Source organism: Polypterus senegalus, chromosome 6 (assembly GCF_016835505.1).
Source record: "Polypterus senegalus isolate Bchr_013 chromosome 6, ASM1683550v1, whole genome shotgun sequence".
In the NCBI taxonomy this organism is placed as follows: Eukaryota; Metazoa; Chordata; class Cladistia; order Polypteriformes; family Polypteridae; genus Polypterus; species Polypterus senegalus.
This window is the reverse complement of record NC_053159.1, coordinates 3,483,127-3,501,066: the sequence shown is the minus strand read 5'-3', so window position 1 is coordinate 3,501,066 and position 17,940 is coordinate 3,483,127. Positions and strand designations below refer to the sequence as shown.

Genomic DNA, 17,940 nt, shown 5'->3' with positions numbered 1-17,940 from the left:
GTTAATGAATCATTTGACTGGGAGAAACAAAAGGAAAAAAGTGATTGAGTAAAGGACAAAAACTGTATGGAATGGCAAAACACAATGTGGTGGGCAGTGAAAATAGTTTGGAAAATGTGTTAAATCCAGAGTAAATGCATACATTGGGAACCTGGCAAGTTTAGTCCTGTTTTTAAGTAACAGGTTTCTGCTCTTGACATTTTGCGTTAATAAAGCTGAGCATTTTAGTGTAGAATTACTGCAGGCCAATGTTTTATGTGGAAGGAAATAAATAGGGGAAACGTCTCTTAATAAAAACATTTTATATTCATTCTCAGTGGTACATTTGAGGCATAAATGTGCACAGAAACCCAGAATCATAATTTCTGTACTTTAAAATCTAATGGAGTAGATTTTGTTTGGAATAAAAAGATTTAGAAAAATTTCTAGTGCTAACAGTTATGCCAAATTTCATTCTGATTGAGTGATGTGTAGTAGTTGTAACCTCAGATTAAAACTCTGAAAGTGAATAAATTGTACTCAGAATACACCTGAAATATTTAAATCCATTGAAAGGTTTGTGTAAGTCATCTAGTATAAGTTCTTGTGTATGTTTAGGGGGTCGTTGTTTGTTTTATTTATATATTTATGCATTTCTCGCTCTTGAGGTTCTGTAAAGTTCTAACTTCCCCTTGAGGACAATACAATTACATCTCTCTGTCTGTCAAATTTTAACCTAATCGCAGTATTTCCGTATACTGTATATTTTGTGCGAGTATAAATAAAATACATATAACTGGGGTGAATTTTTTTTTTTTATGTAGGAAAAAGGTATAAATAACTTGTCAAGTTACTCGCCTTATGGAGAGCTATGATTTTAAAATGTCCCAATACTATTTACCTAAGATGTAAGAGAAAATATTCTGGGGAGATTTTAAGCAGACTCAATAAGCTTCCAACATTTTCCAATGCTAAGAACTTCTAAGTTTCATTTGTGTTGAGTGATTAGTTTGTGTTGTTGTGCCTACGGACCTGCGACCGGTTATGAAAATGGACAAATCATGTTCAAGTGTGTCTTAAATTTGCAAGTCTCTTGATAATTCAAAGTTAACATTTAGACTCTCAGTTTTTCTACCTGTTGGTGCTATATTGTCTTTAATTTTTCTGATTATGACATATATAACACGTTTTAAAACTAAAACAGTGGATCTCTGACACAGGCAACAATTTCTAATTGGCCTGGCATGAAGGTTTTAAAATGTTTATAATGTTGCTATTGAGGTGGTTAATTCTGTACTTATTATGAACAGAGAACATGAAGAGGTTTGTTTTCCCCAAAAAAAATAAATGTAGGTTCTGCATTAGGAAGCAATAGTTTCATTTTTCAATAGTGAGATTTATCACTTGTTAATAGGAGAGTAGAGAAGTGACAATGGGCTCAGTGAAGTGTTCAGCTTTAGAATTGGTACCAGCTTTCAGACCTTAGTACTGGTACCAAAACACATCCCATAACTCCCTGGTGTGCCAAAGCACCCTGCCCGCACTATGTGCTGTTTCTCTCTTGATAGCCTTGAAGCCCTGATTGTTACAAAGAATTAATTGGTGCCCCTGTGAAGTCCCGGTTGGGTGGAAGCTTGCAATTTTGTTTTATGACATCTTCAAAGAAGAATGTTTTCCACAACTGCAGTAGCAAGTGTTGAGGGAATGGGGAAGGTCTGCAGGACTGAGAGGAAAGATGGCGTTTACATCCAGTACTGAAAATCCCAAAGTGCTGGCACCGTTTCATTCTACAATGTGGATTTTTCTGTATAGGGTGGTCCAGATCTAATTATGCAATTTTCATTACAACAACAACAACATTTATTTATATAGCACATTTTCATACAAACAGTAGCTCAAAGTGCTTTACATATTAAAGAATAGAAAAATGAAAGACACAATTATAAAACAAAATAAATCAACATTAATTAACATCGAATAAGAGTAAGGTTCAATGGCCAGGGGGGACAGAAAAAACAAAAAAACTCCAGACGGCTGGAGAAAAAAGAAAATTACACTATAACTTAAGTTTATTACATAGAAAATCGCCCAAAAAATCCCGGACCATCGAAGTGTGCGAAGTAACGACATAAAGAATCATCTTTGTGCCGAATTGGTATCATCTCTGCATAAATCAAAGTCATCCAGATGATCTGGATCTGCATAATGACATCTGGACCACCCTGTACTTTTCCAGTACCAGTATACAAGGCAGCCTTCATGTAAACATTTTAGCTGAAAGTGACGGGTGATTTCAGCTGATGTTTCTTGTTCAGTTAATACTCAGTGTGCGCATATGTTGGGTTGGAATGTGTACTTCAGAAATGTCAAATTAAACAAAAATTAAGATTTGAATATTCATGTTAAATGTACATAACTCAAATGCAGGTAAAACATCTAAGTGATGTATGTATGTTTGTAGTTTTATGTGCTTGATTTGAATATTTATATTTCTAATACATTTTTCTTGCAGTGCATTTGTAAAGCTTAATTCTTCTGACGCATGCGCTATTGTTTAAATGTCCATGAAAACCCAAATAAAAGTGACCTGTGAAAACTCAGCCCTTCACAAAAATGGGATTCTCCGTGGACGTGATCAAGGAGGGGTATCCGTTGTCTTAGTCACCATCATATCTTGGGTTATCGTAACATTTTCATTAAACTTGAGGCACATTATGATGATTTGGAGGTTCTTGTTTTGCTGTATTTTAAGCTCTCCAGTATATTACAATTTAGCCCACTTTTTTTTCTTTTTTTTCTTTTTTTCTCCAGAACTTAAAGTTGGCATTGTGTCCTGGACGGGTCATTCTAGTACACATAATCAGAAAACTCTTGACTCCATTTGACCTCAACAAATCTTTTCTTGTTGTTGTTGAAATGGACTTCAAGTAGCTCAGCGTTCTCCAAAATAACTTGGACAATTTTTCACTTATAGTGCCCACCACACACATTGGTGTATGACGTGTCCATGGCACTGTGAATTCTTATGAGATGAGATCTTGTGTTTGTAGGTGGGACATTAACCAATAATTAATATTTCACTAGTAAAACATATGATTTAGATATAAGAATTGGATTGAGTGGGTTAGAGAATTTAGCATACAAACCTGTTTAAAATTGTGGGAGCTACACATCTGTGTCTGACAAGTGGTTTTCAAAATTGTTTAGTTCTGAAATGTATTTGGCTGTTCCTTGGTAGTTAAGAATGGGAAAGAAATTGCTATTGATGCCACCTCAAACCCATCCGAATGAACATACACACTGATTTTGGAGCTTCATTGGCACAGGTGCATGTCATATAGACAGTGGGCACTGCTTAAGTTTCTTGTATACAAAATCATCACCATTGTATTTGACAAGAAGAAAAAAAGTGTGTAGTGCTGTGGTCCTTCAACTTTTTTTTTTTTTTTTGTCTTGCATCCCAATTTTGCTTTTTGTGTGTCTTTGTGACCCTCAAGCACCATGGAGTGTCCTCCAGGTGATCCAATAGCTGTTTTGTCATCCTTGGGTTTGGGTCGGTGGTCCCTATTGGACAATTGCTGCCAATTGTCATCCCTTTCTCCCCACCTAGGAGCATCGCTGCCGATTATCATGTTGTCCTTGGCAGTTTCCACTTACCCTTTCTAAGAGATTCTTCAATCCATTAGATACCCTTACTTATTCAGTATACTTGGTATTCACGTTCAGACATCACAGGTCATGGCTCACAGTATAAGAAACACTGGTATAGTTCAAAAAGAAGCCTTCAGGTGTTTGTGCCAACGGTTGGGTTCTCATAGTGCCGTTTTTCCAAATGCTGGATTATTTGATTCTCTTCTGGGAATGTTTGGGATTCACATGTTTCTTAATTAAGAAGTTCCATTACATTGTGAAAAACAAATTATCTTCTAACATGGGCAGAGCATTTATATCAGAATATATATGCAGGGATGTTTGCAGTACACTTCTTCTTTTGGCTGCTCTTGTTACGGGTCACTACAGTGGATCATCTTGTTCCATTTCTTCCTGTTCTCCATCTTGATCTGTTACACCCATCACCTACATGTTCTCTCAACACATCGATACACCGGCTCTTAGGCCTTCCTCTTCTCCTTCTCCTGATACCTCCCAATATACCCAATATAGTGCAGTATATCTGCACATGTCCAAACCAACGCAATATCACCTCTCTGACTTTTTTTCCCAACCTGAGCTGACCCTCTAACCTCGTCATTTCTAATCCTGTCCATCCTCCTCACACTCAGTGCAAATCTTAGCATCTTTTAAATCTACCACCTCCAGCTCTGTCTCCTGTGCCACCGTCTCCAGCCCATATCACATAGCTGGCTTCACTACTGTCCTGTAGACCTTCCCTTTCACTCTTGCTAATACATGTCTGTCACAAATTACAATCCCCATTCCTCTGTACTGTTGATCCCAAGTATTTAAACTCCTCCACCTTCACCAACTCAACTCCCCATTCCACTGACCTCCCTCATTTACTCGCATGTATTCTGTCTTGGTGGTCTTACTGACCTTCATCCTCTCCTCTCTAGTGCATATCTCCACCTCTCCATGGTCTCCTCACCTTGCTCCCTACAGATCACAAAGTCATTCGCAAACATCATAGTCCATGATGTTAGACTCCTGTCTAATCTCATCTGTCAACCCTTCCAGTCAGTCAGTCATTATCCATCCTGCTATATCCGAACACAGGGTCATGGAGGTCTGCTGGAAACCTGTCCATCACTATCGCAAATAAGAAAGGGCTCAGGGCTGATCCCCAATGTAATTTCACTTCTACATTGAATGCATCCGTCACTCCTACCGCTGACCTCACCACTGTCACATTTCCTGTACAACTCTTGTATACTTCTCTGCCACTCCCGACTTCCTTATAGAGTACCACAACTCCTCTTGAGGCACCCTGTCATTTGCTTTCTCCAGGTCCACAAACGCGCAATGCAACTCCTTCTGGCCTTCTCTATGCTTCTCCATCAGCGGAAATACAGAAGCAGTGAGGTTAATTAATGCCGTGTTATCTACGGGAATGCAGAAACACTTCATTTTATTATGCTAGTACCACTACAAAGCACTGCTACTGAACTTCCATCGATGGCGCAAATGTGTGAAAGATGTCCCCAATGCACCCTTCAGACCTCCTAGCCTTTAAATCACAGTTGTGCAGGGGAGTCAATAAAAATAAATTTTAAAAGTATCTTATGGTGTGTTAAGTCCCATTACTGGGTTTGTGTGAACATATAAATTCAAAAGAGGGTTTTTTTTATATAAAATTTTAGCTTCCTTTCTTCTTAAATATGCATGCTTCTATTGTCTGTGCTCTTAACTAAGCAGATCTGCATTGCCGGTTTGCATGAGGTTGGTAGTATTAACCTTTCATTTAAACTTGACTCTACTCTTAAAGGTAGAAAAAGAGTTCTCTGGTTGTACATTTATATGTTACTTAAAAACAAAAAAAAAAAAAAACATGTCTCTGCTGTTGTGAGCGAGTTGCTAGTTTCTGCTCTCCCGCACAGAGGTGTGTGTGTGTGTGTGTGTGTTATGAACGGTAGCTGTTCTGTGCCATACTGGTAAGAAGTACAACATGACAGGTTTGCAGATTGAAATTCCATGTTTGATGCAATTTAATCTATTTGACATTCATTTCCTAAGTAGTAACATTTTATATAAAACCGATGGCAAGATCTGTTGCAGTGTTTCTCAACCTTTTTCTTGCAGCAACCCATTATGTGAAGTATATTTGCGACCCACCTTGTTCCCCTTTGGTGATTCAAGCACAATTATCAGAGTAAAGTTTCTCGTTGGTGACTCGCACTCAGGATTGTCCAAGTGGGTTCCTCATAGGTGACTTAAGCAGGATTGTCAGAACTGAGTGGGAATCGAGCATGTTCAACCCATTGTGCAACCCACCATGACCCCTCTATCTGCTGTTACAAACCATACCAACACACAACCCCACTGGCGGCAGCCTGACAGGCAGTGATGGAAAGTGCCGCTCTATAAAAGACCAGTAACATGACAAATCCCAAAAACTGGTTTAACAATAAAGGGACCCCTTGATTATCAGAGAGTATCTCGTACACTGGTTACCTCAAACACTTCCACCTTTACTTCTCTTTGGTGATTTGGTATATTAGATATCCATTAACCACGGACTGTACTTTAATATATTAACAACACAGAGAGTGGAAAAATGTCTTCTGCTTATTAAAAAGAGAAACTTCACTCATTTCTGTTGGTTAACCCCATGTAGTATGAGGGGTGGCTCTGTAGTTTAGCTCATATAAACTAGAGAGACTCCCACGTGTTATCTCGGGCCCCAATCTACAGCCCTCCGTGAACCTTCATTCTGCTGTGTGCCTCCTGTTTGGTTAGCATTTTAGGCTCCATTATGGGTCAGACTCATATCAGTCACTTTGGCCTACCCATTACTTTCCTGCATTTGTTGATCCCTAATTCCCTTGTAACTGCTGTTGAACACGCTGAAGTTGACTCTGCTGTGTTGTTTAACTCATGAATGTGCTGAATGTGCTTGCTTTATTCTGGTTTGATGCCAGGACATTTGCAGTGCCCCAACGTCTATTACTTATCTTGTGTAATCTTCCGTGTTGTTTTTTATTTCTTTAATTTGCTTATTTTGCAAAATATACTGTGATTAAGCTCAAGATATATAAAGCACCTCATAAACTAATAGACACACAACTGGGCTTTCCTAAGATAAAATATTTGGACATATTTTGGAGTCTGTCTCTGTTGTGGTTAATCTCGCGCTGTAGTCATGAATATCTTGGTACAAACTGTGCTGTTGTGAGCGCTTGTCTCTGAAGGGCACTACTTCAAATATATTCCTGTATGAAATGGTGATTACTGTGCTGAATATTTTATATCATTGTTTGTGCATCATAGCTTGTGTTTCATCTTTAAAGGGCTATACAATGGTGATCACTGGGTGTTGCACTGCGCCTCTGGTCTGTGTAGAGTTTATTTCTGCTATAAATTAAATATTTTAGCAGTGGACGTTTCTTAGGATTGCTGATTCAGGCAAGGCGGACTTCAAGATACGGTGTGCTGACCTGTTTGTGTGTGAGTGAGTGTCCATCCCAGACTTGTCAGTTTTATCAGAAATGGTCAAGTCTCTGTGATAATGAAGGAATGCGAGGCTCTTTACTGCCACAGACTTTTGGCTCGCTTCCTGAACTCTGCTGAGTGGTGCGGGTGTGCAGTTTACAGATACGTGCACAATGGCCCTTTTCTCTCCGGCGCTCTGGATGGGCTTTTAATTTGCAGTGTCAGAACAAGAGGCAGCTCCTCACTCTGATTAAACCAAACATTGTGTGCCTGGGAGTACAGGGAGGGGGTCACGAGGGGGTGGGGTGAGGCTACGGCTGTACAGGAGTGCGCGTCCTTGGTGTGCCAGTTTGGAGTCGGTACATTGAGTGTTTGTCACCTGGAGGGCCTAACAGTTCATTAGATTGCAGCTAACAAATTCGATAGAAATTATATTAATCTCGAGGGATACTGTGAAAATGACTGCAGCGGCCATATTACAAAAAGTGAAAAACTTGCAAGTTAATACAAAACGCAAGCAACTTGGCACTCTTTAAGAGAGGGGGAAAAAGTCAACACCACCTCAATGGGATGGGGACTCGGTTTAAATCATAAGAGAGAAACTTTATTAATCCCAAAGGAAATTGTAGTTTTGCAGTAGCAGACAAAAAAGGCACAACTACACAAATAACAAGAATCGCCTAGACGTAAATTAACAAAATGTAGGTATTTACTAATCGTAGATTCACTCTGTGTAATGCTTGGAAAATTTAAGGTGAATTGTTTTTTCTAATTGATTCATCAGAGAAATGTTAGTAACATTTCATGCAGTTACCGTTGTGATGGCCGGCCATGACGCCCCTAAAGTGGAAGGATGGGGGATGGCAGGTTTTTCAGGACACTGCCTCCCTCAAATAGCTAGATGGCAAGCTCCCCTGGAGTCTAGCAGGGCATCCTGGGACTTGGAGTCCAGTTTCTCAGCCCTGTTGGGTGCCACCAGGGGGAGCTATTAAAGGACCTGGAGAGTCCTGCTTCCCTTAAAGCCCGAAAGTACTACGAAGTCATGAGGATGGAAGCCCCACAGTACTTCCGGGCTGATTATAAACTTGTGATTCTCCCCATCTGACCCGGAAGTTCTGCCAAGTCACGTGGGAAGAATAGCAGGAGCACTTCCGGGTCAAGAACTATATAAAGGACTGGTGGAGACCCAGCAAGCGAGCTTAAGTTGGGAGGAGTGTGACGGAGCTTGCTGGGAGGTGTAGTGGAGAAGAATTGTGTTTTTGTTTTGATTTAATTGTGTTTGTGGCTGTGGTGCTTTGAAGGCACATTACAAGGAGGCAAAAGAAATTAAAATACTTATTGGTGATTTTATCCCGTGTCCTGCATACTGTCTTTTGGGGGGAAAAGGTGGGCAACCGTGCCACCTAGTGTCCATTTACTCACACCCTATAAATTCGTGGATAAGAAGTCGGGGCTTGATTTTTACCGTATAAATTTCTGGTGTTTTACGATGTCAGTTGTATAAGTTGAATGCGGAAAAGTCATGCTATTGGTCCAATAAATTATGATATACTAACACACACCAGAGAGAGTAACCACAAAGAGCAAGGTTGGTGGAAGCAATAAGATGTTTTGGGGGGGAAAAAAAAAGTGTTGCACTTTTGAACGGGCATATAAGCCGGGGTCTGATTTTTATGATCGATTTTTTTTTCGCTTTTCAAGACCCATCTTATACGCAAGTATATGTGATATTAATCAAATTAAAGAACAAGTCTTCAGATCTGTAAAGTTCCAAAAGTTCTCAGTTTTTAATATGGTGGAAGCCTGATTAACATCAAAGAGCAAGCACTGAAAAAGCTCTCTGCTTTTTTGTTGTAAATTTTTCCCTCTCATAGGATTTTGTTATTTATAGCCTACTGTCGATTAGGGTTATGTCATTTTCTAACCCACTCATTCCAGAGTAGGGACGCAGTGGGTGCCGGAGCTTATCCCAGTTAGCACAGGGCGCCAGACAGGAACAAACCCTGGGCAGGGCACCAGTCCATTGCAAGGGAAAAACACACACATTCAGGCACCAAACTCACACTTGTGTCAATTTAGCATCTCTGATCCACCTAACCTGCGTGTCTTTGGACAGTGCGAGAAAACAGACACTGGGAGAACATGCAAACTCCATACAGGGCGGACCCCCAGAACACACACCCTTGGTGGTCTTACTGTGAGACAGCAGCACTACCACTGCACATGTAGTTTATTCTTAAGAACGCTTCTACTTGTGAGCACACCTCATTTTACCAAAATTTAAAACATAATATAAAAAAAAATTGCAAAACACGCAACAAATTCGTGTTGAATGAAAATCAAGAAACATTCATATGCAACAGTATGCTGTTTTAAACTTGCTGTATATACTGCAGTTATGTAGTTTCAAGTGCACATTCAGAAAAGTTTAATTCCATAAGTACATTTTTGATATTTGATTGTAGTTCCTACCTGAAGAGTTAAAAGCCACAGTCACTTGTTTAAATGTAATATATTGTTCACAAAGATATTGATTTAGTAATTGTTAAAATAGGCCCCATTTAAAATAAAAATCTATACAGTACATTGCAATTATTATTTTTAACTAGCAAAATACCCGTGCTTCGCAGCAGCATGGTACTGCCTTAAAATTTTTATTAAGAAGACAATTAAATCTTTTTAAACTGAGGGAAAATATACCAATAATTGTTATGGATCTCTTTGTATACCACATTGTGAGTTCAGCCCTCCGGTTGTAATCTGACCAAGCTGTGCGCTGAGCTTACTCTTGAGCATGTAACATACAGTTGGCCATGTGAACAGTAATCTTGTCTCAGATCTCACAGCTTGAATTGCTGCTGTCATAATCGGTTTGAGTTTCATGGTTTGTTTCAATGACGACAGTATTTGCAGGACTTGTGTTGAAGTGACATTCGGCATCTGTCAAGCGTTGTAAGCATACAACCAGTTTCATTGATAACTTCACATCCAGCTTTTGAGAGTTTAAACATTCATAAACATCAAAGTGTCCACTACTGAAATCATCACCTGTCAATCTAAGATGTTTAAGAGGCATTGGCGGTTGTCGAAAGGTGTAAAATATTTGGCCATTTCGGTACACTTGAAAGCGACAACCGAAAAATTCAGTGGCAGCCATCAACTCGCATGCAGATCCATAGGTGAAGGGCTTAAGCATTTCACTCTTCTAGTGCTCCTGTGCAGTATAATTATCTCCTGTACGTCATCAGTCCACACCTTGAACCTGTCCCAGTCATTCAATACATAAGACACAATGGATATCAAGAGTGAGCCTGATATGGCCGTGCAATATATAACACAGAGAATGGAAAAGGTAGGTGCCATCTCCGGGCATGGAAACCACTCGGTAAGTGACAGTTCTTTGATCGATGGTGATCTCCTCGATAGACCTGTTAATGGGGGTACGGTTGGAACGATAAAGGAAATGGGTACCTGAACAATGTAAAGTAAGTCTAAAATACCTAAACAATAACTATAATTGTAATAAACAATAAAACGGCGGAGAAATCGTGGATTAAACAAAAAGGCTGTAGTTATCAGTAGGGAGACGTGAATCCCGTGGCGAAGCAAGGAAGGGAATGCAGAGACTGGAGCGACGGACGGTCTTATATAGGCAGGCAGCCAACAACGTGGGAGGCGTTGGGATGGGGGACCCAACGCCTCCTCACACGGTGACCAAGCTGCAGGCTATGGACGTATATATGTACACAAGTAGAATTCAGTTAGCGTTGGGAACCCGCCTACCAAATTTCGTGAAGATGGGGCCATGAATAAGACAGTTCAATATGGCGGACGTTGTTGACCGTTATGCGTAGAATTTTGAAATGAAACCCGCTTCTTTTGTAAGGAAGCTGTAAGGAATGGGCCTGTCAAATTTCAGCCTTCTACCTACACGGGAAGTTGGAGAATTAGTGATGAGTCAATCAGTGAGGGCTTTGCCTTTTATTAGTGTGTGTATGTGTATATATCTATCTATCTAAAAATATACACAGACACATACATGTATGTATGTATGTTAAAATCCCCGCGCTTCACAGCGACGAAGAACTGCTTTTAAATTTTTATTAAGAAGAAAAGAAAACCTTTTTAAACTGAGGGAAAATATCCCAATTACTCTCTGTTAAGGATCTCTTTGTGTACCACGTTGTCAGTTCAGCAGTCTGGTTGTAATCTGACCGAACTGTGCACTGAGATTACTTTTGAGAATACAACGTATAGTTTTGTCCAGGAGGAAAGCAATGTTGCCTCAAATCAATGGCAACCTTTTGTAGGGTGTGTCCCCGAGACTTATTAATTGTCATCGCGAAGCAGAGCCTTACTGGAAATTTGAGGCATTTCAATTGAAATGGGAGATCAGAGGGTATAACTGTGATGCCAGGAATACATTCAGAGTGTGGCGCTCTGCTGTTTTTTTGTGTAGCTGCCTTCTCACAGCTTCTCCGCTGCTTTATAAACGAACGCCATATAAGGCCGACGTTTCTCCTTGCTTCGCGGTTCGGTACTGTATTATTGTTCGTTTATTTTGATTCTTATAGTTATTGTGTAGCTATTCGAGACTTCCTTTACTGTTCAGATACCCATTTCCTTTATTTAATCCGTGGCTTCTACGTTATTTTTTGTTTGTTTATTACGATTATAGATATTTATTGATTACCTTCTTTAGCTGACTGCCTGCTCATATAAGAAGCTCCGCTGGTTTTTTGTGAAACAGCCTTTACACAGCCTCTCTGCTCCTTTATAAACAAACGACATATAAAGCCATCACCTTGTCAATTGTGTAATGCGTTTTTTGAACAGGTTTGATGCATGGAAGTGATCACTTGTATTGCGTTCAGTCAGTTCACATGAGCTGCTCTCGTGTGATGTTGCGATGTCCACGGCTTTATTTAATGTTAGCTAAGACCCGGCACTTAAACGTTTTACACTACAGCAATTTTAACTCTGTAACAAAGTGATCCCAAAGTCTCGTTTATACCTCGTTTCTTCTCATTAAACTTGTATCTCGCGAATAAAGTATTTGGCGTATTTCTTCAGCGCTCTTTAGGAGCTCTTCCTCCTTTTCTATGTACTGCGGTTACAGTCAGTTCACGTGATTACGTGGAAGGTGTGATGATGTCATACGCAGCTCCGCCCCCCCACGGCCAGCGAGCTAACGTCCATTACAGTATATGGAGAAAAATAGGTTCCAGTTATGACCATTATGCGTAGGATTTTGAAATGAAATCTACCCAACTTTTGTAAGTAAGCTGTAAGGAATGAGCCTGCCAAATTCCAGCCTTCTACCTACACGGGAAGTTGGAGAATTAGTGAGTGAGTGAGTCAGTGAGGGCTTTGCCTTTTATTAGTATAGATTAAAAGCAATCAAGTCCTTGAAAAGCATGGACAAGTTAAGAATTCCTGTTCAAATACACGGTGGTAAAGTAATCCAATTCTACAATCACATCAAATATTCATTGTGGACGTGTTTATGCCGCTCTAATTTTCACGACTGTCTCCGCTCCAGGAGAACAGGTTCAAATCCCATTCCTTGTTGCTGTCTGTGTGGAGTCTCTACATTCTTTCTTGGACTAATCATCCAAATCTTTTGAGGCCTTCAGACACAAATCAGATGGCATTAATGAACCCTGCTTTCTAAGTTTTTGGTATTGTCACCTCAAAAAAGAAATGTCTTGTTACCAGATAGTTTTGTGCAAGTATGAGGCCAGATAAACTGTGGAATTTGTTTTTCTGTAACCAGAACGGACTGGTCGTCATATGAGGTAAATCCCGGTACAATTTGAACCAATTGACATGTAGATTGAAAAGAGCTGCACAGGTATAACTAAGTGATGTGTGCTGCCACACACTTCAGGCTGATGACAGAAGTAACTAACTTATGGTAAGCTTGTTAATTGTAGAAGGAATAGCAGCCCTGCTCTTCGCTCCTGTCATTAATTTCCAGCATATCTCCCAAAATTATAGTTCTGATATGCCAACTTCTCTTACCTCTGTTGTTGTAACATGCTGAAGGCGATAGTTGTGTGATACATAATGGCAGTATCTATGGTGCTACCATCACTTAAGCATTACATATATTAGAAAGGCCACCTTTTATTTTTGTTCTAATTTTGAATGTTGTGATGGCTCTTACAGCAGTGACCCTTTTTTTTTTTTCTGCTGAATTATCCCTCCTCACTGTGTTTTAAGTAGTGTGATTTTTAAATTGTGTGGTGTAACGCTTAAGACTTCATAACCTGAGGATGTGGGCTCACATTCCAGTACTGACAGTGTGTTACCTTGAGCAAGTTATTTGACATGCCTGTGCTCCAGTGGGGGAGAAAGAAAACAAAGAAATGTAACCAGTTGTATGTCGAATGCTGTAAGTCATCTTGGGTAAAGGCAACAGTCAAATAAGTAATGATGATTGCACAAAATTAAATCCATAACAATGGGTGTTTTCTTAGCCTCTCTTCATAAAGAATAACCTGTGATGGTCCTTTATACTGTAGATATAATGGTTGCTAATTTACTACTAAATTTACTAGGGTGTTGTACCGTTTTTAGCCGTTGTGAAAAGTCAAGCAAAATTACACATTTTATTGGCTAATATCTTTTATTGACTAACTAAAAATAGTTAGCCAATTAAAGGTGTCATTTTGCTTGACTTTTCACTACATTCACAACGGCTAAAAACGTTACAACATTTACAAATGTAGAAGCCAGTTTTAAAGTAATGGTTGCACTGTCAACACTATAGCTGCTCATGCAGAGTCAGGGCATTGTTCTCGAGTTGTCTTCTCCTTCAAGTGAAGAGAGTTGCTGTTTTAAAGGTTAAAAAAATGTATAGATGAAAATATCCATTGCATGTCTGCATTCATTTTACTTCCTTGTGAATTAGATATTTATTTCTCAAGTAGGTTGCTTGCATTAAATCAGTAGTATGGCAGGGTCATATGCTGCTTTATAAAAAGTGTCCTGTCATGGAAGATGTTACTATTTTCTTTTACTTACCTTTTACTTTTCATTTAACAGAAAAAAGCAAAGGGAGAGCAGCTTTTCGAGCAAATCATGTACCACTTGGACTTGATAGAGAAAGACTACTTTGGACTGAGGTTTATGGATTCTGCACAGGTTCCAGTAAGTCAAGTTGTTCCATGTAAATTTATATACAAAAAATGTGATCTTACGTAATAAATTATAGCTTATTGCCTTCATATATGTGGATATATATACAGTATAGTGACACGCTTTACAAATCCAGCTTTTTGTGTTCAAATCCCCAGCCTAGCTGTTGTCCAAAAAGGTGAATTTCTCTCTGTGCCTGTATGTGCTAGGCAGCTGGTGTGCTAGTTAGGTTGATTGATTGGCAATTCTAAATTAACCCGGTGTGAATTTGGGTGTATGCCCATCCAAAGTTATCTGCCTTGTGCTCAAGTGCTAATGGATACCCCTACAGCCCTGAATTGAGTTTACTTTGTTGGAGAATGTTAAATCTTACTTATATGTACATTCATGTTGATGTGTGTGTGTGTGTATGTATGTATGTATGTATGTATGTATGTATGTATGTATGTATGTATAATATACACACGTACACAGTGTACAATCCCTCTTAACCGGCCACCTCAAGACTGGACCCATGGCCAGTTGCCGTTTTGGCCGGTTAATCCGATGCATACCTATTTCCATGTAGAAAAATATTTCTAAGGTATATACTGTACCTCTTTGACATTCCTGAAGAAACCATATCCACAAGGCTTCATTCACGATTTCGCGCACAGGTTTTTTTTTTCTCGTACAAAGACTGAACAGTGTGGTGTAGCGGGTCAACAGCTCAAGTCAAAAAGGCCACTTTTTAAATAAATCGCCGCACTTGCTGCTTAGCGAGGGTGTGTGGTATGTGTGGCCGATCTTTCCCAGAGAATTTTGTGATGCTGAAGAAAGCAGTCGCTCCAGCTAAGCGATCACGGAGCTGGAGTGACCGGTATTGAAGACAACTGGCCGTTGAAAGGCAGCGGCAGTTGTGGAGGCTTTGGGCTGGCTTAGCCCCAGCATGAGTGCCCTGGCCATTGGGGAAAGAACCCAAGTCTCAAACCCGAATGGAGCCCGACGTAGCCAGGGATCGGAGAGCTACCAGACCAGTGTGGAAGGCAGCTGCACCTGCAGGTAGGGCGACTCCCCTGTTGCAAAGCCCGATGGGAGAAGCAGGGGAGCCGCCAGGTAGGAAGAAGGCACTGTGCTTTGGATTTTAAGAGACCGCTTCCAGCCATTGTTTTAACCTCATTTGCGTTGTTTTTAAAGGACTTTTTTTTTTTTACGAATGGATTTTAACCTCCACTAATTCACTTTTTTTAATGGATTATTTATTTAAAGAAGACTTTTGATACACTGCACTTTATTTAATTTGAACACTGTTTTGTTGTTTGCTGGTTTTAAAATGATTCTCACCTTCCAGGAAAGAAGGAAGTGCATACATGTAATATAAAGAAGAACTTGGGATTAAAAAAAATAAAAAATTATTTTATTTTAACAGGCCGGTTAATGCTAGGACAGTTAAGAGGAATTGTACTGTGTGTGTGTGTGGCTATACATGCACACGGTATGTATTTGGTTAAGGGTTGCAATAGGTTAGTCCTGAGGCTCCGTCTGTCTGTGTCTCTATCTATCTCTCTATCTATCTATCTATCTATACGCACGAGCCAACATACATTGCATGCAGACCTCTTCACTTTTTCACCTTTTCTTATGTTGTACCCTTATGCTAAAGGCATTTAAGTAATTTTTTCCCTTAACATCCAACAAACACTTAGTACCCCAGGCAGACTAAGTGAACATGGAATATTTTAAAATGTTTAAAATTGTTAAAAATAACAATCTGAAATATGACAAAAGTATTCAAATTCTTGTGCCATCATTAAGAGGTTTCTGTACCTTATTTGGAGTCATCCTGTAATAGAAAAGCACACACCTGTCTATAGAAGGTGCCACAGTTGGCTGTGCGTATCAAAGCAAACACCAAGCTACGATGTTGATGGATTTGCCGGCAGAGCTTAGAGAAGGCCTGTGTGACAACTATCACTGCAACACTTAAGTGATTTGGGCTTTGTGATGGGATGGCCAGATTGAAGCCGCTCCTCAGTAAATGACAGATGTAAGCCTGCTTGGAGTTTGCAGAAAGAAACCTAAAGGGGTCTGGGACAGTCGGCAGGAAATTTTGTGGTCTAATGAAACTAAGATTGAACCGTTTTTGCTTCAGTTTTAAACATTATCTCTGGGGGAAAATAAACAGCCACCACTCATCTGTGCAATACCATTCTGCTGGTGAAGCGTGGTGAGATTGGCAGGCTAGTCAGGGTCATAGGAAACCGAAACAAAGCGAAGTACAGAGATGCCCTTAATGAAAACTTACTACAGAGCCCTCTGAACGTCGGACTGTGACAAAGTTTGACAAAGCAAATATACCAGAGGAGTGGCTTCGGGTCAGCTCAGAATGGCTTTGAGTGTTTAGCCAGCATTAAAACTCGAACCCAGTTGAACATCTCTGGAGAGACCTGAAAATAGCTGCCCACTGATGTTCTACCTCCCACCTGACAGAGCTTGAGGAGGATTTGCAGAGTAGAATGGAAGAAAATCCCCAAATTCCAGGTGTGTAAAGCTCGTCACATCAGACCCAAGAAGACTTCAGGTTGTAATTGAGGCCAGCTAAGTACAGTGTGATGGGTCTGAATGCTTGTTTCAATGTAAGATTTCAGTTTGTTTTCTATAAATTTGCAAACATTCCTAAAATCTGTTTTGTCATTCTTTTGTTTGATGAGAGAGAAAAATGAATTTAAATGAGTTTACCACAAGGCTGCAGCATAAAATGTGTATTAAAAAGAAAAAAAAAAAGAGTTAAAGGGCCTGGTAGCTTTCTGAGTGCACTGTATGCGTATGTACACCTGTGTGTGTGTGTCCTTTATGAATATGTACATGTGCAGCTAATTTTATCATACATGTATTCAGCCCAAATGACAGTTTGTGCGAGTTCGTACAAGTTCTGCGTCATTTGAAATGAGTAATACGAACTTTCTGGAGGTGCGGGCAGCATCTTTGAACTTTCTTATTCCTTCTGTTTTCTCAGTAGCTTTATGTTTGAAAATGCTAGGGGTGGGGGAGGTGCGGAAGGGCATTAATGATCTGCCTGCTCGGAGTTTCTTCCGCCGCGTGAGAGAGCTTTCAAATGACCCGTTTATGGAATGTGGAGGAGCTGAAAGGCAAACGATGGGGAGTGAAGACACCATTTGGCTCCAATCAAATCTCGCCCTCCTCCCCTTGTGCTTTTAGAAGGTGCTTTCGGAAGGTAAACAGAATTTTTAGACGGATGGCATTTGCTTTCTTATCCTAGTCCAGTTTATTCCTCTGTCTCTCGCATGCATACAAGATCCTTTCTATCTGTTATCATGCTGACAAAACTCCCAGGGAGGACACGGCAGAGTTGGCTTTTATCAAGATGCCCTTGAAGTGTGGATGGTGAAGACGCATTCTTTGTGCTGACAGACCATTTGGTATACGTGTAGTGAGTCTTTACATCACAAGTCTTTTTTGCTGCTTTAGATTTGTAATCGGAACACCGCCTAGATAAAGACTTTGAGTAGTCTTCACACATCTAAGATGGATTACCAGTTTGATTTAGACTTTGTCTACACTCTTCCTAGAGTATACTTATTGTGATTTCCTAATTTTTAATCTGATATGTTAAAGGTGTATGGGAGGGGAGCTGAGCAACTCCACAGTTTTGAGCTTTGACCATGTGGCTGTGGGTGTCTGTGAACTCTTAACACATTCAAAACGGAAAGC

At 40.0% G+C, this 17,940-nt stretch overlaps 1 protein-coding gene across 2 annotated transcripts in view; it reads left to right on the top strand.

The window, feature by feature from the left end:
• The window catches only part of epb41l5 (erythrocyte membrane protein band 4.1 like 5), a 114,291-nt gene that overhangs the window by 12,134 nt on the left and 84,217 nt on the right, over positions 1-17,940 (top strand). For both annotated transcript variants that reach the window (XM_039755285.1, XM_039755284.1), the window contains exon 3: positions 14,137-14,241. In XM_039755285.1, the coding sequence (XP_039611219.1) occupies positions 14,137-14,241 (105 nt within the window). The remainder of the gene's footprint in view (positions 1-14,136; positions 14,242-17,940) is intronic.